Here is a 16,849-nt window from a genome sequence, read left to right on the forward strand (position 1 = left end):
GTGTTTCATAGAAATATTTACCTCGTACACATATATGGATGTATACCATAGGAAAGGAAAGACAACTTGAAGAAGTCTAAAACATTTCCAGTACATCTGTTAAATTGATCTTATTTATTCTTCTTCTTCTTTTTTTTTTTTTTTTTACTTCAGAATTGAAAATAAGATTAATTGGAAATATTCGATAACAACTAAATATCATTAACTAGAAATTCAATCATCTATATTCACGTGTCATTTTCATAGTCTTTAGGATTTTTGCGAGACAGAGCATGATTTTTCTCTTTCGCCCAACTTAGAACCAGATAAGTAAGCATAAAGGCTGCAACAAGAAACATTATCCATTCAGGCATAACATTATAAAAGAAACACAAAGTAACTTTATCAAATACATTATTACTGAATATTCTTACGAGGTACAACGTAGAAAACGTTGGATTGGAAGCGGCGTATGGTGTTTGGTATACCTTCCTTGAATATTCCACCGAAGGCTTTTTGCTCGTAGGGACTGAGTCGAAAGAAAACGATGCCACTAACTTTGGCAAGATTTCCAAATTGCTTCCCCATGTCGAACAAAGACTGAAAAAAAGGTTGATTGCTATTCAAGCATATTCAAGGAAACATAACCAAATTCGTGTGATTGTAACGCATATGTCTCCAAAGCGCTTCTCAGTATTTCGTGTTTAAATGCCACAAGTTTTATAATCAACCCCGAGACAACGTCAAAATAATATTGGAAATAATTACGTAATCAATTATACTCACTCAGGGCGGTTCGTGAAAGAGCTCTGATATTTTTACGATCGATTCTTCACAAATTCACATTAGACGTGCCATCTAACGGTCAAACTCGGAGAGAATCGAGGGAGAGTGGAACGAGTGCACGAGAAGTCACCATTTATAGCAGTACTCTTTGTACAAAGCGGGATTTTTAACTTTTACAAGCAGTACACAAAAGTTCTTGGATATATAAATAATGTGCAAAATTATATATATTATATATATATATATATATATTTTTTTTTTTTTAATTTGAAATGGAACATTGATAATCGATTTTATATAATCTCATATCTAGTGTAAGAAAAAATAAAAAATACAAATATGTTAAAGAACGTAAAATCAGCTCGGTCTTTTGCTTTTCTCTTCTTTCAGGAGGAGAAAAATCTCGCGGACGGTCGGATGGAGTTTCGCGCACGCGCCAAGTTCGTTACTTACCTATCGAGGTGTCCCTTCGTCAAAACTTTCGTCCTCTTCGCGCGACATATTACGCAATCGAGTCGCTGGCGTTCGGAGTGGATCGCGTCATGTGACTGACGCAGCGCGGTGCCCGTGGCAAGATGGCCGGTCATCTCCATAAACATAGCAGTTTCCCGTGAGGCAGACCGAAGCAGACGGGACGGCGGAATCGCGCACGGAACCGAGGGGACTTGCGGTTCCGTCCGGCGATGGCGCTGTCGTCGAGCCGTTACGTTACTCGAGCACGATCGGAGGCCGGAGGTTGGTGATGGGAGGAGGAAGAAGGTGCGGGGGAGAACGTAACGCGGAGAGAAGGTAATCAGTCGCGGTGGCTCGTGTGCGAAGCTCCGCGACGTAACGTGTCGATGGTGCATCCGCGTGATTCGCGTCCGTCGCGCGTCGTTTCGTGTCAGCCAGCAGAAGCAGCGTTCAGCGAGTACGCGCACGGGAACATGATCGATCCGGGAACTCGGGGTAACGTGGTTCCGCGGTTAATTCGGGCCGAGTAGCGAGGACGACGTCGCCCCGGTGGTGCCTGGCGCCGAGGCTCTTGCTCGAATTTAAAGTGCTTGCGTGCGTGTGTGCCAGCGTGCGTGCGTGACTAGCGCGAGCCAGCGAGCGAGCTAGCGAGCGAGCGAGCGAACGAGCGTCGGCAACTCGAGAGCGTGCGGCGTGCAGCGCGGCGCGCCTCCGATCCCGCGAGCCATGGGATCGAGGAACAACGAGGGCCGCGGCTGCGGGAACCATCGCGTTGGTCAAGACATAGCCTGCGACCGCACCGAGACCGACTTCGAGTTCGCGGTGCCGCCGGAAGCGCCGGTGTTCGAGCCGAGCAACGAGGAGTTCCACGACCCTCTCGCGTACATCGCCAAGATACGGCCGATCGCCGAGAGGTCCGGCATCTGCAAGATCAAACCGCCACCCGTGAGTACCGCGCAGCTTCTCGCTTAGGATGCCGCCCTTGTTCCGTCTTCGTCGTCGTCGTCGTCGTCGATTCGATCCTCCCGCGTGAAGAACAAGAGCACGAGAGTCGCGTCCTCGTGCGAGAAGTGCACGACCTCGTTTTTCCCACACGGCGTGTATGACGCATTTTTTTTTTCGAACAAGTAGAATCCCGTCGATGATCGTGACGACGACGACGACGACGACGACCGCTGAAGAGGAAGGGCAGGTCCAACCAGGACGAATCCTGCTCGTGTATCGTAGAACGCATTTATTCGCACGCCTTTTTTTTTCTTTTTTTTTTTTTTTTTGCGAGATCTCCATGTTTCCTTCGTCCGTGAAACGTAACAATCATACGTGACGCGCGTCACGTTGTGATATCGGTCGAAAGACCTGGCGTGAAGGGAAAGGAAGAACGGGAGAAAGACGCCAGAGATTGAACGAAGCCAGGTAGAAAGGTCCTGCTCTCCTTCCGCTTGACCATTAAACCTGCCGCGATGTTAACGGACGGGCTTTTCGCCAATGACGTCGATGACAATGGCGATATTGGTATAAAACAATAACCGAGTACCGCCGATACGGGCGCGCAGGGTCGAAAAATACGTTGCGTTTAACGATGCGATCGGCGCAACGAGACCGTCACGTAAAATGGCCGAGACAATAGAACACACGACGGTCGAGGGAAAGTCGTGAAAACCTCCGCAGCTTCCTCGGGGAAATTGTGGAAGATAAAACGATCGGCGACGTCCCGCGCGAAATCGTCTCGTGAAGTCAATCGTCCGGGAGGAAAAAGAAATCCGTCGCGCGATCCGTTATTCTCGCGTTGCGTTACTTTCGCGGCCCGGAAAACACGGTGACTCCGCTCTAGGAATATTGACGCGAATATTTCGCCGCGGGCGTGTTCCTGCCGCGTTAAACTTTATCGTCGGGCGCGTTGCGGCTCGCCGCGTGACATAATTTTTTCTTTCTTTTTTTTTTCAGCTTTTTTCTTTCTTTTTTTTCTCTCTCTCTCTCTCTCTCTCTCTCTCTCTCTCTCTCTCTCTCTCTTCCTCCCCTCGGCGCTCTATCGTCACCTTTCACTCCGCGAGCTGTCGTGCGCGGCGAGCTATCCTGTGCGATTCGGATCGCTTTGCCAACCTCTCGCGATCATCCCACCTAAGCGCCCGGACCCCGGACCCCGAAGAGGCTTTTCGCTCGTCGCGCATCCTCGCCTCGTGCCACCATTAGAAACGATTTGCGCCATCTTGTTTCCGCGTGCAAAGAGGAAAAACTCCGGGCGGTTACGCTTGGAAATCGTGTCTCTTTATGCTTGCGGCGTGGGCGACGCGACCGTTCGGGCGGGCGGGACGATAAACGGGTGCCCCCCTCGGCTTTTGGCTCGAGCGAACGGAAACGCCGCCGCGACGCGACTTCCCGGTGGGCCTCGAGTGCGTCTTCTCGAGGAAAAAAAAAAAAAGACAGAAAAAAAAAATTTGCAGACAAATACTCGTCAACGATCGCCTCACCGGTACGAGCCGTTATCGATCACAACCGCTGCTCGGCACAGACCTCGGCTTTCGTCTCTTCCCTTTTCGTGCTGAAAGCTTTTTTTGCCGTCATCGGTCAGTTTTTTGGTGCGCAACTTTGAGCGACACGCGCGACGGGTAGTGATAATGATTGCGATAGCCGCGAGGACCACGATCGATTCCGAAGGAAAACCGTAGGCCGTAGCCAAGCGACAATGCCGCTCGTATTCTTTCCGTGCAGGTGCAGGCCTGGCCTGCTCGTGAAAAGCGTCAAGGCGCCAGACTCTCCAAGTCATTATTGATTTTTACCCACACCGGCCGATCGATACCTGATAATTATCCCGGCTAGAGCCGATTGTTTATTTTCCTTCCCTATTCCCGCTAGCGAAAATTTTATCACCCGCGTCCTCGACGACGGAGGACCTCCCGCTCGTTGCGATACGATAGACGAGCGATTTCGCGAGTGATGCTTACGTCTGCGTTTCTTTCTTTCTTTTTTTCCTTTTTTTTTTTATCTAATCGTTTAATGAGCGATATCGATGAGAAGTTCGAAGCTGCTTTTTTGCTTATCGGTCCAATACGTGCGCGAGGAAACGTAACGTGGGGTGAGAATTTCGTCAAAGACGGCACGTAGCCGTCAATTTTTTTTTTTTTTCTCTTATTTTCTGCCGGAGTAACTCTCGACGCGCAATAATAGTAAATGCGTAGTAAATACGCCGATTCATTAATCGACCGTTGAAATAAGATCTGTTTTCGATCTGTATTTTATTTCCCGATAACTCTACGGCTTTTCAGGCCGTTTAATGAACCGCGAAATGTTCCGATAAAGTGTCTTTTTCTAGAGTATCGTTCGAGAGTCTTACGGGGAGTGACGCACGCATGTCGCATCGACATATACGCACTCTCCGGCGGTTTCGTTTCCCGAGGAACGTGATCGGGGACTAACTAGGCGGCGAGCCGCCGGCGGCGAGTTTAACTTTCGAGCTCGGTTGAAAAATTTTTCGAAGCGCAAGGCAGGAACACGGACACGGCCGAGTTTCTAATTGCATCGCGTGTGTCAAGTCTCTTCCAAGTCTCTCGTTCGCGAGCCCTTCCGAATGAATCGATAGAGGCATTATTTATGGCGCCGCGGTTCTAAAGTTGGCCCTCTGAGGACGCCGTGTGTGGATAACTTTTGCATCACGGCTGTGCACGCATCTGAAATGTAAAGTTGTTCTCCTCCTCTCTTCGTCGAGTGTATCAAGTGTATGTAACATAATGAGCTTCTGTTTTACAATTCACAACTCTCGGCACATTTGCGCAACTAAACGCCATTTCCGAGTCGCCGCGTCAAATCTGGAGATGAAAAAAAAAAAAAAAATTAACTTGATTTATTGTATTTAACTCCTTTCGGTCGAATAAGATTATACGATTCTTTAAATTCAGTTAAATATCGCTCTATATATTCGGTAGCGATAAACAATATACCGCAGTGGTTGGGAAAGATATGCCGATATTTTTGAAAACCTCACTTTCGTCCAAAAGATTCTTGACGTCACGGGACAGGAAGAGCTCGACGCGGCTTGATACAAACCGAGGATGCCTCTAACGCTTTCTAGAGCTGATATTTTCTGAGAGGAGAAAGAGAGCACGCCGCCATTACGGAAGTTGTCTCGTTACAAAGGAAGCGCCGTACGTTACACCCGGGCGTTGGGATGGGTGCTCGTAAAACGACAACCTGATTAACGGGTTTTACGACTGCGCGAACTCGACGACGAACTGTACTAAATAAAAATTAAGCTTCGAGACTTTTGCGAACGGTGCTTTTTCGGGTACGCTTGTTAAAGTGACGCTGACATGCTGCGTTAAGTGTCTCTGTCCAAAGGTGCCGGCAAAGTTTTGCAAAAATTCCACCCCCTTGTTATGCCGCCGCGTAACCAGTTTTCAGAGCGCGTCGAAATGTTTTATTTAATTGTCTCGTCGCGAATTGTCGATTTGCCGCGTTGATGTTTCACGCGGCGTTCGCTAATCGTGCGCACGTGCGATATTTGACACATATCGAAAAGCATCCGTTGATGAAAGCTCAATCATCCTTTTGTACTTGTTATCGAACGTGAAAACGTTAGTTAGGTAAGGTGGGAAGGTAAGGGCCACGTATACCGTGCCTCTAGTTACAACCCGACCGAAATAGTACCATATTTGCAGCCCTGTGAATAAGTGATAACTATCGTCGACGTACAAGTACGAGTAAATACTAATCGACATTAAAACCAGAATAGTTTTCGAAACACAAATTTTATAGCAGTGCAAATAAGAGCGAAGAGAAGAGAGAAACGTAATCTTTTTTTTTTTCCTCTCCCTCTTTTTTTTTTTTTATTTTTTTCTTTCTTTTTCTCCTGCGAAAACTATTAAGATTACTAAATCAAACTTTCTTCTGGAGATACCTGTAAAGTTTTTATCTTATGTTACAGAACTGGCAGCCACCGTTTGCTGTAGACGTGGATAAGTTCAAATTTGTTCCGAGGATACAAAGGTTAAACGAATTGGAAGCCAAGACCAGGATAAAGCTTAATTTTTTAGACCAAATCGCCAAGTTTTGGGAGCTTCAAGGTTCCTCTTTGAAAATCCCTCTCGTTGAACGCAAGGCGTTGGATTTGTACTCCTTGCACAAAATAGTTACAGACGAAGGTAAGTTTTATCTACTTGTCTCATTTATTGGAACTCGACGTACATTCATGATTTTAATTATGCATTATTTACAGGCGGCATAGAAACTGTGACCAAGGAAAGAAGATGGGCAAAAATTGCTAACAAACTAGGTTATCCATCCGGACGAAGCGTAGGCAGCATACTGAAGAATCACTACGAGAGAATTTTATATCCCTTTGACGTTTTTAAGCAAGGAAAAACATTATCAGATCTTGTAAGTCGAATTTTTTTTTTTACCTGCAAGAAATTGTTTATTGCCAATTTTTTATGCTCAACTGTTTTGTGAAAATTAATTATTTGTAATTACAATTATAATTTTAACCGGTAATAATTGTATGATTGTGGCTTTGCAATTTATTTTACAAATTAATGCTTTGTTTTCTGTAGAAATTCGAACCGGACTCGGACGCGAGTGAAAAAAGAGATCGTGATTATAAACCACATGGTATAATATCGCGACAGCAAATTAAACCACCAAATGAAAAGTTTTCCCGACGATCTAAGCGATTTTCTGGGCAAGAGGAAAAGCAAGATGTCTCGATTAAACAGGAAGACTGCAAGGAGGAATGCGATTCGGACAATGAATGTAAAGATAAAATTAAAAGCAGATATATCACTTGTGATACAGATAAAAGCAAAGAACTCAAAAAATTACAATTTTATGGACCAGGGCCGAAAATGGCAGGCTTCAATACCAAAGAAGGAAAGAAATCCAACAAAACGCGTGGTTTGAAGCTCGTCTACGATTTCGATCCTGTAAGTCTAACGTTGTCACCCTTTGCAATAAGAAATCATATAAAATTCACTAACTGTATGGTATTTAAATTTTATCATTTCTTCTATTTTTGTTTAGTTGGCGAAATACATTTGTCACAATTGCGGGAGAGGTGACAATGAAGAAAACATGCTTCTGTGCGATGGATGTGATGACAGTTATCACACATTTTGCCTTATGCCGCCGTTAACGGAAATACCAAAGGGTGACTGGCGATGTCCCAAATGCGTCGCCGAGGAGGTTTCTAAGCCAATGGAGGCGTTCGGTTTTGAACAAGCGCAAAGAGAATACACGTTACAGCAATTCGGAGAAATGGCTGATCAATTTAAGAGCGATTACTTTAATATGCCTGTGCATGTAAGTTATTTTTATTTTATTGTACCATATCATATATCTGTAGTTTTCTGTTTGTTATATGCTTGATAACTTTTCATTTGTAGATGGTTCCAACGTCACTGGTGGAAAAAGAATTTTGGAGAATAGTGTCGTCTATCGATGAAGACGTGACTGTAGAATACGGTGCCGATTTGCACACGATGGATCACGGTTCCGGATTTCCAACCAAGACCAGCGTTAATCTGTTCACCTGCGATCAAGAATATGCCGAATCCTCGTGGAATTTAAATAATCTCCCGGTTTTACGTGGAAGCGTCTTGGGTCACATCAATGCTGACATAAGCGGCATGAAAGTTCCTTGGATGTATGTCGGCATGTGCTTCGCGACATTCTGCTGGCATAACGAGGATCATTGGAGCTATTCCATTAATTATTTGCATTGGGGCGAACCAAAGACATGGTATGGCGTGCCAGGTTCTCAGGCGGAACGTTTCGAGCAATCTATGAAATCTGCCGCACCGGAGTTGTTCCACAGCCAACCCGATTTACTGCATCAACTCGTTACCATCATGAATCCAAACATATTAACAAGCGAAGGTAATTTCGATGCATATATTAAAACACGAAAATATTTGCATAATTGAAAAACATGATAGATCCATAAATGTTTTTTTACAAATAAAAAATTCACGGCTATTGATTCAGATTGATTAATATTTATCGATGTATTTTTTATTTACAATTGCAAAATATTAAGCTTATGATTTATATAATTTTGTAATTGTCTAACAGGAGTACCGGTATTTAGAACGGATCAACACGCAGGTGAATTTGTTGTGACATTTCCAAGAGCATACCACGCAGGCTTTAATCAGGGCTACAATTTTGCAGAAGCCGTGAATTTTGCGCCGGCAGACTGGGTATGTGCATTCTAACGCATTAAATTTACACAGATATGAATAAAGTAAACGTGCGTTTGCGGTATTACACGATTCAAATTACACCCATATAAATAATATTAAACTGTTTTTTCTTAAAGCTTAAGATTGGGCGAGATTGCATCACACATTATTCGAATTTAAGACGATTCTGTGTATTTTCTCACGATGAGCTAGTTTGTAAAATGTCATTGGATCCCGACTCGTTAGATATCGGAGTCGCAACCGCCACATATCGCGACATGTTGCAAATGGTGGAAGATGAGAAAAAATTGCGGAAAAATTTACTGGAATGGGTAAGTCAATCTATCGATCTCTAATATATTAATTTCCTAAATACAACTATAATATCTATCTTATAACGCAAAGCTTTCACGAAAACTTGATATCATTAAGTATCAATTATCATCTCTAAATATTCAACAATTCCTATAACGTTTCGTGACAAACTTTGCTTAATTTTTTCTCTTTATTAGCTGTTATAACGCAGGCACTTTGATTCTTGATACCTCGAATAATGTGTATAAAAAAAAAAAAAAAAAAAAAAAAGCCTACTTTGTGTTTGTAATTTATTTTGTAATATGAATTACGACGCTTAATTTTACAGTTTGTAGTTAAATTTTCTGCGTTAACAATTGACAGATGCGTTTAAAACATAATGGACAAATGTGCAAGTGCAGTTTTGTTTCCGATAGGAAAAAAAAAAAAAAAAGGCTGACGTGCAAACACTGGTAGTACTGTTACCTACCGCGGGAGGTTAACATATTTAGGCCGAGTAGTATATTACGTGCCAGCGGCGCGCACGCGCACCGGCACACACACGAACACGACACACGTACACGTGGCCCGCGCGGCAAAATTCGTGCATATATGCACTCGTGGTATGTTGCGAACCATTTGGAACAGGACCGCCTGTCCACGTTACAACCGTAATTTATGTCGCGACGTATTTTCGTTATTACCGATTCCGTTGGAGCCGCTATTAACGTTACGTCCTTGTGGTCGGTGTAATCTTCGTAAATCACAAGCGTCGGCCTTGACTACCCATTACTTATTTGCTACACCTTCATTCCAGTTATGTAACTTACATATAGGTGAGTAAAAAGGTTATGTTTTCGAAGCCTTGTGCCATGATGGTAAACGCGCAGCTTGGCTTTCTCGCGGCTGTTTTGCGGCGCTCCGCCGAAAGTGCGTATTTACGCGCCGAATTCTCGGAAGGTGCATCGTGTTAATAGCGTGAGCGTGCGGAATCCCGCCATATGCGCCTCGTTCCGTTTCTGCGAGCAGATTCGCGCGAAATACGTGTGCTTCGGTAAAATAGATGTTCAATTCGGCACCACTGACCCGAATTTGTGCGTGCGTCAAGTGTTAACAAAAACGAGTAGCAAAATAAAAGACTGCAGGACGAAGCAGATTTATACTGTATTTGTGAATAACTTGATCTGCTCTCAGGGGGTGACGGAAGCGGAGCGTGAGGCTTTCGAGCTTCTACCAGATGACGAAAGGCAGTGCGAAGCATGCAAGACTACCTGCTTCCTGAGTGCAGTTACATGTTCGTGCCACAGCTCGCAATTAGTTTGCCTGAGACACTTTGCTGACTTGTGTACCTGTCCGCCAGAGAAGCATACGTTGCGTTATCGATATACTTTAGACGAGTTGCCCATCATGCTGCAAAAATTAAAACTGAAAGCCGAGTCGTTCGACTCGTGGGTGGCGAAAGTGAAGGAGGCGATGGATCCTAAAAATGACAAAATTGAATTAAACGAGTTGAAAGAACTCCTAAACGAAGCTGAGAATAAAAAGTTCCCCGAGAGCGAATTGTTAACAGCCTTAACGACTGCTGTGCAAGATGCTGAAAAATGTGCGAGTGTTGCACAACAGGTGTTAAATAAACAACGTACGAGGTAAAGTGTCGGATTTTATTACGGCATTGTTCTGTATAATGGTTTATATGATTTTATTTGAATTTACATAATTTATATTTATATAGGACTAGGAATACGATTGAACCCAAGTATAAACTCACTGTGGAGGAATTGACTCTTTTTTATAAGGAAATAACTAATTTGTACTGTGAACTTAAGGAATCAGATGGCATAAAATTTATACTTGACCAAGTATTACAGTTTCAAAAGGATGCCGCGGAGTTGGAAAAAGATGATGATTGCAATGTGGAGAAATTGGAGAAGTGCATTGACTTTGGCGATTCTATTTGTATTGAATTACCTCAATTAATACGGTTGAAACAAGTACGTAATCATGCAAACGCGTTTATAAAAAAAAAAAAAAAAAAAAAAAAAATTAAACAATGTTTTATTTATATAGTTTTTTAAATAAAATTTTAATATCTTACTTTACAGAAATTAACTCAAATACAATGGCTAGAAGAAGTAAAGTCTTTTCAAGACGATCCGAAATCTCTTAGTCGCGAAGAACTGGCCAAATTAATTGAGAAAGGCATGACCATACCACCTCATGTCAGCATTGAAAATACTTTGTCCCAATTGCACACATTAAGAAAAGTTATTGATAAATGGGAAGAAAAGGCCAAAATGTTTCTTAATACTAAAAATAGACGTACGATAACGGCTGTAGAAGAGTTTATTCATGAAGTTGATAATGTTGAAGTGTATTTACCAAGTTTGGATACCCTTCAAGATGCACTGAACAAAGCGAAAAATTGGACAAAGTTGGTCGACGAAATAAAAGCGAAGGAGAACTTTCCGTATTACGATACCTTACATGATTTAATAAAGAAAGGAAGGAACATCCCTTTGCATCTTAATGACCTACCGACCTTTGAATCTACTCTTTCGCAAGCAAAGGCATGGAAAGAAAGAACTGCGAGAACATTCCTGAGGAAAAACTCGCATTATACGCTAATGGAAGCTCTATCTCCGCGAATCGGCGTCGGTGTGCAAGCGATGAAAACCAAAAGAAATAAAGGCGACGAATCTGTAGGTGCCGTTTATGTCTGTGATACAAAATTGGACGATTCCAGCAGTCCAGCGAATGTAGTAGCTGCTTTTAAATTAGCAGAACAGCGCGAAATGGAAGCGATGAAAAGCTTGAGAGAAAGAAACTTGATAAAGACGAAAGCGGAAGGGGAAGATTCTAAGTACTGTGTTTGCCGGCGATCACGATTCGGACATATGCTACAATGTGAGCTTTGCAAGGATTGGTTTCATAGTAAGTACAGTAACTTAAAGTAAGAACACTCGTTGATATATTATACATGAATTTTTATTTTATAGCGAACTGCGTGCCTTTGCCTAAGACATCGTATAAAGGTAAACCATCAGGGTCGAGGGATATTAAATTTTTGTGCCCGTGTTGTTTACGTTCGCGTCGGCCTCGACTGGAAACTATATTGGCTCTATTAGTGACTCTTCAAAAAATTCCGATTCGAATGCCGGAAGGGGAAGCATTACAATGTTTGACGGAACGCGCAATGAATTGGCAGGTAAGTAAATATATGTCCTTGCATAATTGAAATAAATTACGTCTTTAATTAAATATATGCTAATTAGGATCGAGCGAGAAAAGCCATAGCTACCGACGAGGTATCGTCGATATTAGCAAAACTTTCTGTAATGTCACAAAAGTTAGTTGAAGCTGCTGCAAGAGAAAAGACGGAAAAAATTATTAGCAGTGAGTTGAAAAAAGCAGCGAATAATCCCGAATTGCATCAAAGAGTACAAGCCATTGCGCCACTAAGCGGAGTGCATTCAGATGATAGTCCACTCAGCACCGCTGTGAGTATCAGTATTGCGATACAGGCGTTGTTTAGAAACGATAAAAAAAAAAAAAAATAACATATTTTGGATATTTTAGGATGACGACGACGATATTGTTGCATTTGATGACGAACCCACATGTAGTACTTTTAATAGTAACGAACATGCATATTCGTATAGTGAGTTTCTTAAATTGTGATAAATATGTAATATTTAAAATATGTAATTAAAAAATAATTGTTTATATTATTATTTTAGTCTCAAAAATTCGACGGAAAACTCAATCAAATGACGGTGAATCGTTCGGTGTATTATCTTCAAGTACAAGATCGTGGTTAGAGGAATTAATGATGGAAGGTGATTTGTTAGAAGTTGCGTTGGATGAAACGCAACACATTTGGCGTATATTGAGTTACATGAATTCTCAGAATACTGTGCAAAAGTACAAGTCTCTTGACGAAATGCAAACAAATGTTAGTCAAGAAATGAAAGACGTGAAAAAACGGGGCAGAAAGAGAAAGTCAGAAGAATTCGAATTACTTAAAAAAATTGGACGGCCAAAACCTGAGGAGAAAAACGTAATTAAACGCAGTAAAAGTAGCGGTCTTATTACTAAAGAAAAAAGACAGAGCAGTTCGCCAATTCTTGTAAAGCGCGGACCTCGAAAGGTAATTGGTTCTTCGATGATGATCGTGTCTCGAATTAAATCTTTCGTATTGATATAAATATTAATTTCGTTAGAAATAACAAATTAGTAAACTTTAATAGAGATGTTGTATTCTATATAATAGTTTTAAAATATTTAAATTTACATTTGTAGAAAGTTTAAATTCGAGACATTTTTTTAATACTTGTAATAATCAGTTTTACATAGTTTCGCGAATATTGAACAGCTGGATTTCAGTTAAATATCAATTGCAGATAAAACGCAAGAGTGAAGGCGAGGACAGTCCTAAAAAGCGAGGTGGTAATCGTACAAAGAAAACCAAGCAAGAAAGTTCGGACGAAGAAGACGATTGCGCGGCAGTTAATTGCTTACGACCTAGTGGTAAGAACATTGTCTACAATATAATCGCAACATGGTTTTAATGATATCTTCTAAGCGTTATAAATGTTCTCTACATAAAATAATTATATGTCGCAATATATACAATGGATACTGTCAGTAATAAACATATTGCCAATAATCGTGTACATAAATTTTTTTGATCATGTATCAATTATGTTATATTAATTATTTCGTGTATATAATTTATAATTTGAAAGTATTTTGATTATACCCTCATTCGTTTCTTAAATTATACTTTTGTTTTGTCTATATTTCAATACGCATTTATTTCATTTGTTATTTAGGTAAAGAAGTTGATTGGGTTCAGTGTGACGGTGGCTGTGAAGGTTGGTTCCATATGCATTGTGTCGGATTGGATCGTACAGAAATTGCGGAGGAAGATGATTATATTTGTAGCAACTGTAAAGAAGCCGATCAAAGTGCATCGGTAAGGAAAAAAGTGTTCGGAAAAACATAATGTATACCATTTACCGTTTTTCCCTCTTTTTTTTTTTCTTTTTTTTTTCTTTTTTTTTTATTTTTATTTTATAAAATCCACAAGATTGTGTACATTATGAAAATGTGTATATTATCGGCCGCATTTCACATTTTATTTTATAAGTATAATAAATATGCATGTCTGCGAATATACATGTAAACATCTGACAATATGAAGTTTAGTTCAAGATTTAATTTTTCCGTCTTTGTTGCATTGTTTCGTTATATACTCGATTATAGCTTTAGAGGCAGTCTTTTTTTTATGTTAAACATAGTCGAGATCCGCGCCAGATCCGGCTGAATCATTAGGCCTGGATGCACTTCTTTCCCTTTCTCAGCCCCAGGAGTACCATGGCAGTACCACCGACACAGAAGCGGGTGTCTAGGAAAACGACATACCTCATCCTAGGATTCACTAGCCCACTTCGTGTCGTCTGTTAGCTCTACACAAGGCTCCGGGGTGCTTGCGATAATAGCGATTCTCCATCTATGAATTCGCGATGCAAAGTTAATATTAACGATTGTTTCTTACCAAACTATGCAGGTTATGCATTATTCGAATATTCGTTCAGCGAATGAACGAACTTAAGATGCAAAGTATTATAACTTAATCGACTACGATACAATAATCATACATGGTGAATTTTTCTTACGGTTTTATTTGTACTTGCAAAAATTATTATTATTCTTAGATGCTAGTAGCATCGCTAGTCAATCATTGATCTGCGCATTTATATGATACCTTGATTTATGAAATTTTCGTTGATAAATAGAGACAATGCTGCACAATGTACGATATCAATTTTATCTTTTACAGAAGTAATTTACACGTATGGACGTTACACATTGTGTAATTACATTGTGTAAAATACGATTATAAGTGATGTAAGCGTTAATTTTATCTTAAAACGTACGATTGTGAAAGTATTTCTCTGTATTTTTGTTTGTTTCGTTGGACTGTTTTCTCAATTAATTTCATTTCACATCACAGCGGACGAATCACGGATGAACCGTGATGTACGCTTTCGTTTTGTTTTATAATTGATTTGTCTGCAAAAAATTAATATTTTTGATTTTTTGTTTTTTTTTTTTTCTTTTATTAGTTTTACGTATATCGTATTTTTCACTGTGGATGATACGAAATAATTTTTACGCGAGATAATTAACAATCTGCGACATTGGATTGCAGTAGGGTTAAAACAACACGATTTATAATATATGTTACCTCAATTATTAATATTTGTACATCCTGAAATAAGGATATATTATCAACTGGTTAATTTGATGAATGATGACTGATACTCTCCTGAATGTTGCCGATACAATAATAATTTACGACAATTAATCCTTTCTGGCTTAATAGGGTTGCGTCACGACAGCGAAGTGTCCGTCAATTTTCGTATCGGTTTTTAAAATGTTGATAGGTCGCACAAAACGACAAATGTCTTTGCGCTGATCACGTGTACAGAATAGACTGAGAGATGTGTGTATTATGATTAGATTATAGAATAATTAGTATATCAGAGTATAAAATAAACAAGCTATAGTTTGTATAAAATAAAAAAAAAAAAAAAAAACATGATTCGGACACAGATAAATTAATAGCATATCTACTACTCTGCCTTCCCGAAATAGTGATCTGTAAATATTCTCTGCTTTTGCACCAGAGGCTATATAACCCTATTACACTTTGCGTTTACAACGGTTCGTAATTTTACGATATTCTTATATCTATTCGTTATTTTTATTATTTCGTAGAAGAAAGTATATGCTTCTCAAATTCTTAATTCAACTATAGAGCTACATTTTATTATGTTCCTTTTGATTTAAAGATGAATACAAAATAGTAAATATTTTTTATGTACATATGATTCGTATATCTGCATTAATTATAAATTATAATTAGTTTTTCCATTATTTTTATACTGTTATTTGTTTTAGAATCATAAAACAGAAGTTTATTTTATTTCTTAAATCTTGTCGAGTAGTAGTCGTCAAAGTTAAGTTACTAAATCGTATCAAGTACAACAGTTTTGTGGATTATATTGTATAGCATATTAAGATTACTAATTTGTAATTCGAAAAGGGTACACAATTAAATAACATTGAAAAGATTAGATTGCAAGATTTATTAATTTTCTTTCAAAAATATTCTGTACATATGCAACGTCTTATAAAATCAAAATTGGATATTTGAACGTACGTTGACTATGATGTGAATCCCACCGTCTTATGAAATTTATTTTATGTTAATATCTTTAGCATTTATTAAAAAAAAAATAAATTTATATTAATTTCGTATAAAAGTCCATCTCATACGAAATATGCGTGGAATGCAGAGTATTTTGTACAGAAGAGCAACTTTTACCTTAGGCTAGATCGCGACTAAATCTAAAAGAACTTTGTATAATTATTGATAAAAAGTTGAAGAACCCTTGAGTTTTGTAACAAAAATCCGAAAGATTGAATCAATGGCGGCACAGTGTGTTTTAAATAATTGTATACTTGTCGGACAAGCCTTGACGTTTGATAAATGAGCTTCGCTAACAAACACGGAGGATTATTGTTCTAATATTAATTATAGCGTAAGAGATGTCGAAGAATTCGATTAATAGAATTTATCGTAACACGAATACTGACTGTACTGACAAATTTATGCCACTTGTACATCGGCAATGAGTATGCTACGTTTTATTTAAAACAGGCTGTGAAACAAAGAATTGACGAAATGTGTACACATATATTTTTGTATAGATTAATAAGACCCGATGATAATTTCGATTGGTGTTAGACGTGACGCAAGTATAACGCAATGGATTTCTACCGAATAGCGCTTTAAAAATAAAAAAAAAAAAAAACGCCAATGTTTCATCGTTTGACGTTTTGATATCTTTGTCTCGTTATTTTTTTAACATAAATGTGTGCATTAGGTTTAGTGCAGAAGAGCGAAACGCAAGATATTTAAAATGAAAATATTTTGCGTTTATTAGTTACTTATATATTTGCTGAATATTCATGAGCAATGCGTTAACAATGCGCAAAGAGCGAAAGATTGGGACGTCGTGTTAGATAACTGTGCGTTACCGTGAGACATTTGTATCGTTTGAAATGATTAATTACTTGCTAGATACCTAAGGCACAAG

The 16,849-nt window shown here is 39.8% G+C and overlaps 2 protein-coding genes across 5 annotated transcripts; one reads left to right on the forward strand and one right to left on the reverse strand.

Annotated features, from left to right (window-relative positions):
• Nucleotides 1-91: 91 nt before the first annotated feature.
• Uqcr-q (Ubiquinol-cytochrome c reductase ubiquinone-binding protein) lies at nucleotides 92-1,359 on the reverse strand. Of its 2 annotated transcripts, none has more exons than XM_070655887.1 (3): nucleotides 1,219-1,359; nucleotides 414-579; nucleotides 92-322 (listed from the first exon to the last, which is right to left on the reverse strand). In XM_070655887.1, the coding sequence occupies exons 2-3, from the start codon at nucleotides 565-567 to the stop codon at nucleotides 228-230; spliced, it is 249 nt and encodes an 82-aa protein (XP_070511988.1). In that variant the 5' UTR covers nucleotides 568-579; nucleotides 1,219-1,359; the 3' UTR covers nucleotides 92-227. The 2 variants fall into 2 exon arrangements, with proteins under 2 accessions (XP_070511988.1, XP_070511987.1); XM_070655886.1 differs by lacking the exon at nucleotides 1,219-1,359 and adding an exon at nucleotides 766-921.
• Nucleotides 1,360-1,576: 217 nt separating this feature from the next.
• Kdm5 (Lysine demethylase 5) lies at nucleotides 1,577-15,316 on the forward strand. Of its 3 annotated transcripts, XM_070655825.1 has the most exons (19): nucleotides 1,578-2,163; nucleotides 6,137-6,353; nucleotides 6,428-6,588; nucleotides 6,762-6,960; nucleotides 7,045-7,130; nucleotides 7,228-7,506; nucleotides 7,590-8,082; nucleotides 8,278-8,405; nucleotides 8,525-8,719; nucleotides 9,876-10,327; nucleotides 10,414-10,672; nucleotides 10,784-11,612; nucleotides 11,678-11,886; nucleotides 11,954-12,178; nucleotides 12,258-12,339; nucleotides 12,419-12,828; nucleotides 13,082-13,208; nucleotides 13,514-13,656; nucleotides 13,982-15,316. In XM_070655825.1, the coding sequence occupies exons 1-19, from the start codon at nucleotides 1,945-1,947 to the stop codon at nucleotides 14,090-14,092; spliced, it is 4,824 nt and encodes a 1,607-aa protein (XP_070511926.1). In that variant the 5' UTR covers nucleotides 1,578-1,944; the 3' UTR covers nucleotides 14,093-15,316. The 3 variants fall into 3 exon arrangements, with proteins under 3 accessions (XP_070511923.1, XP_070511925.1, XP_070511926.1); XM_070655822.1 differs by having other exon boundaries at nucleotides 1,577-2,163; nucleotides 6,762-7,130; XM_070655824.1 differs by having other exon boundaries at nucleotides 1,577-2,163; nucleotides 6,762-7,130; nucleotides 14,045-15,316.
• Nucleotides 15,317-16,849: the final 1,533 nt, after the last annotated feature.

Source organism: Cardiocondyla obscurior, linkage group LG04 (assembly GCF_019399895.1).
Source record: "Cardiocondyla obscurior isolate alpha-2009 linkage group LG04, Cobs3.1, whole genome shotgun sequence".
In the NCBI taxonomy this organism is placed as follows: Eukaryota; Metazoa; Arthropoda; class Insecta; order Hymenoptera; family Formicidae; genus Cardiocondyla; species Cardiocondyla obscurior.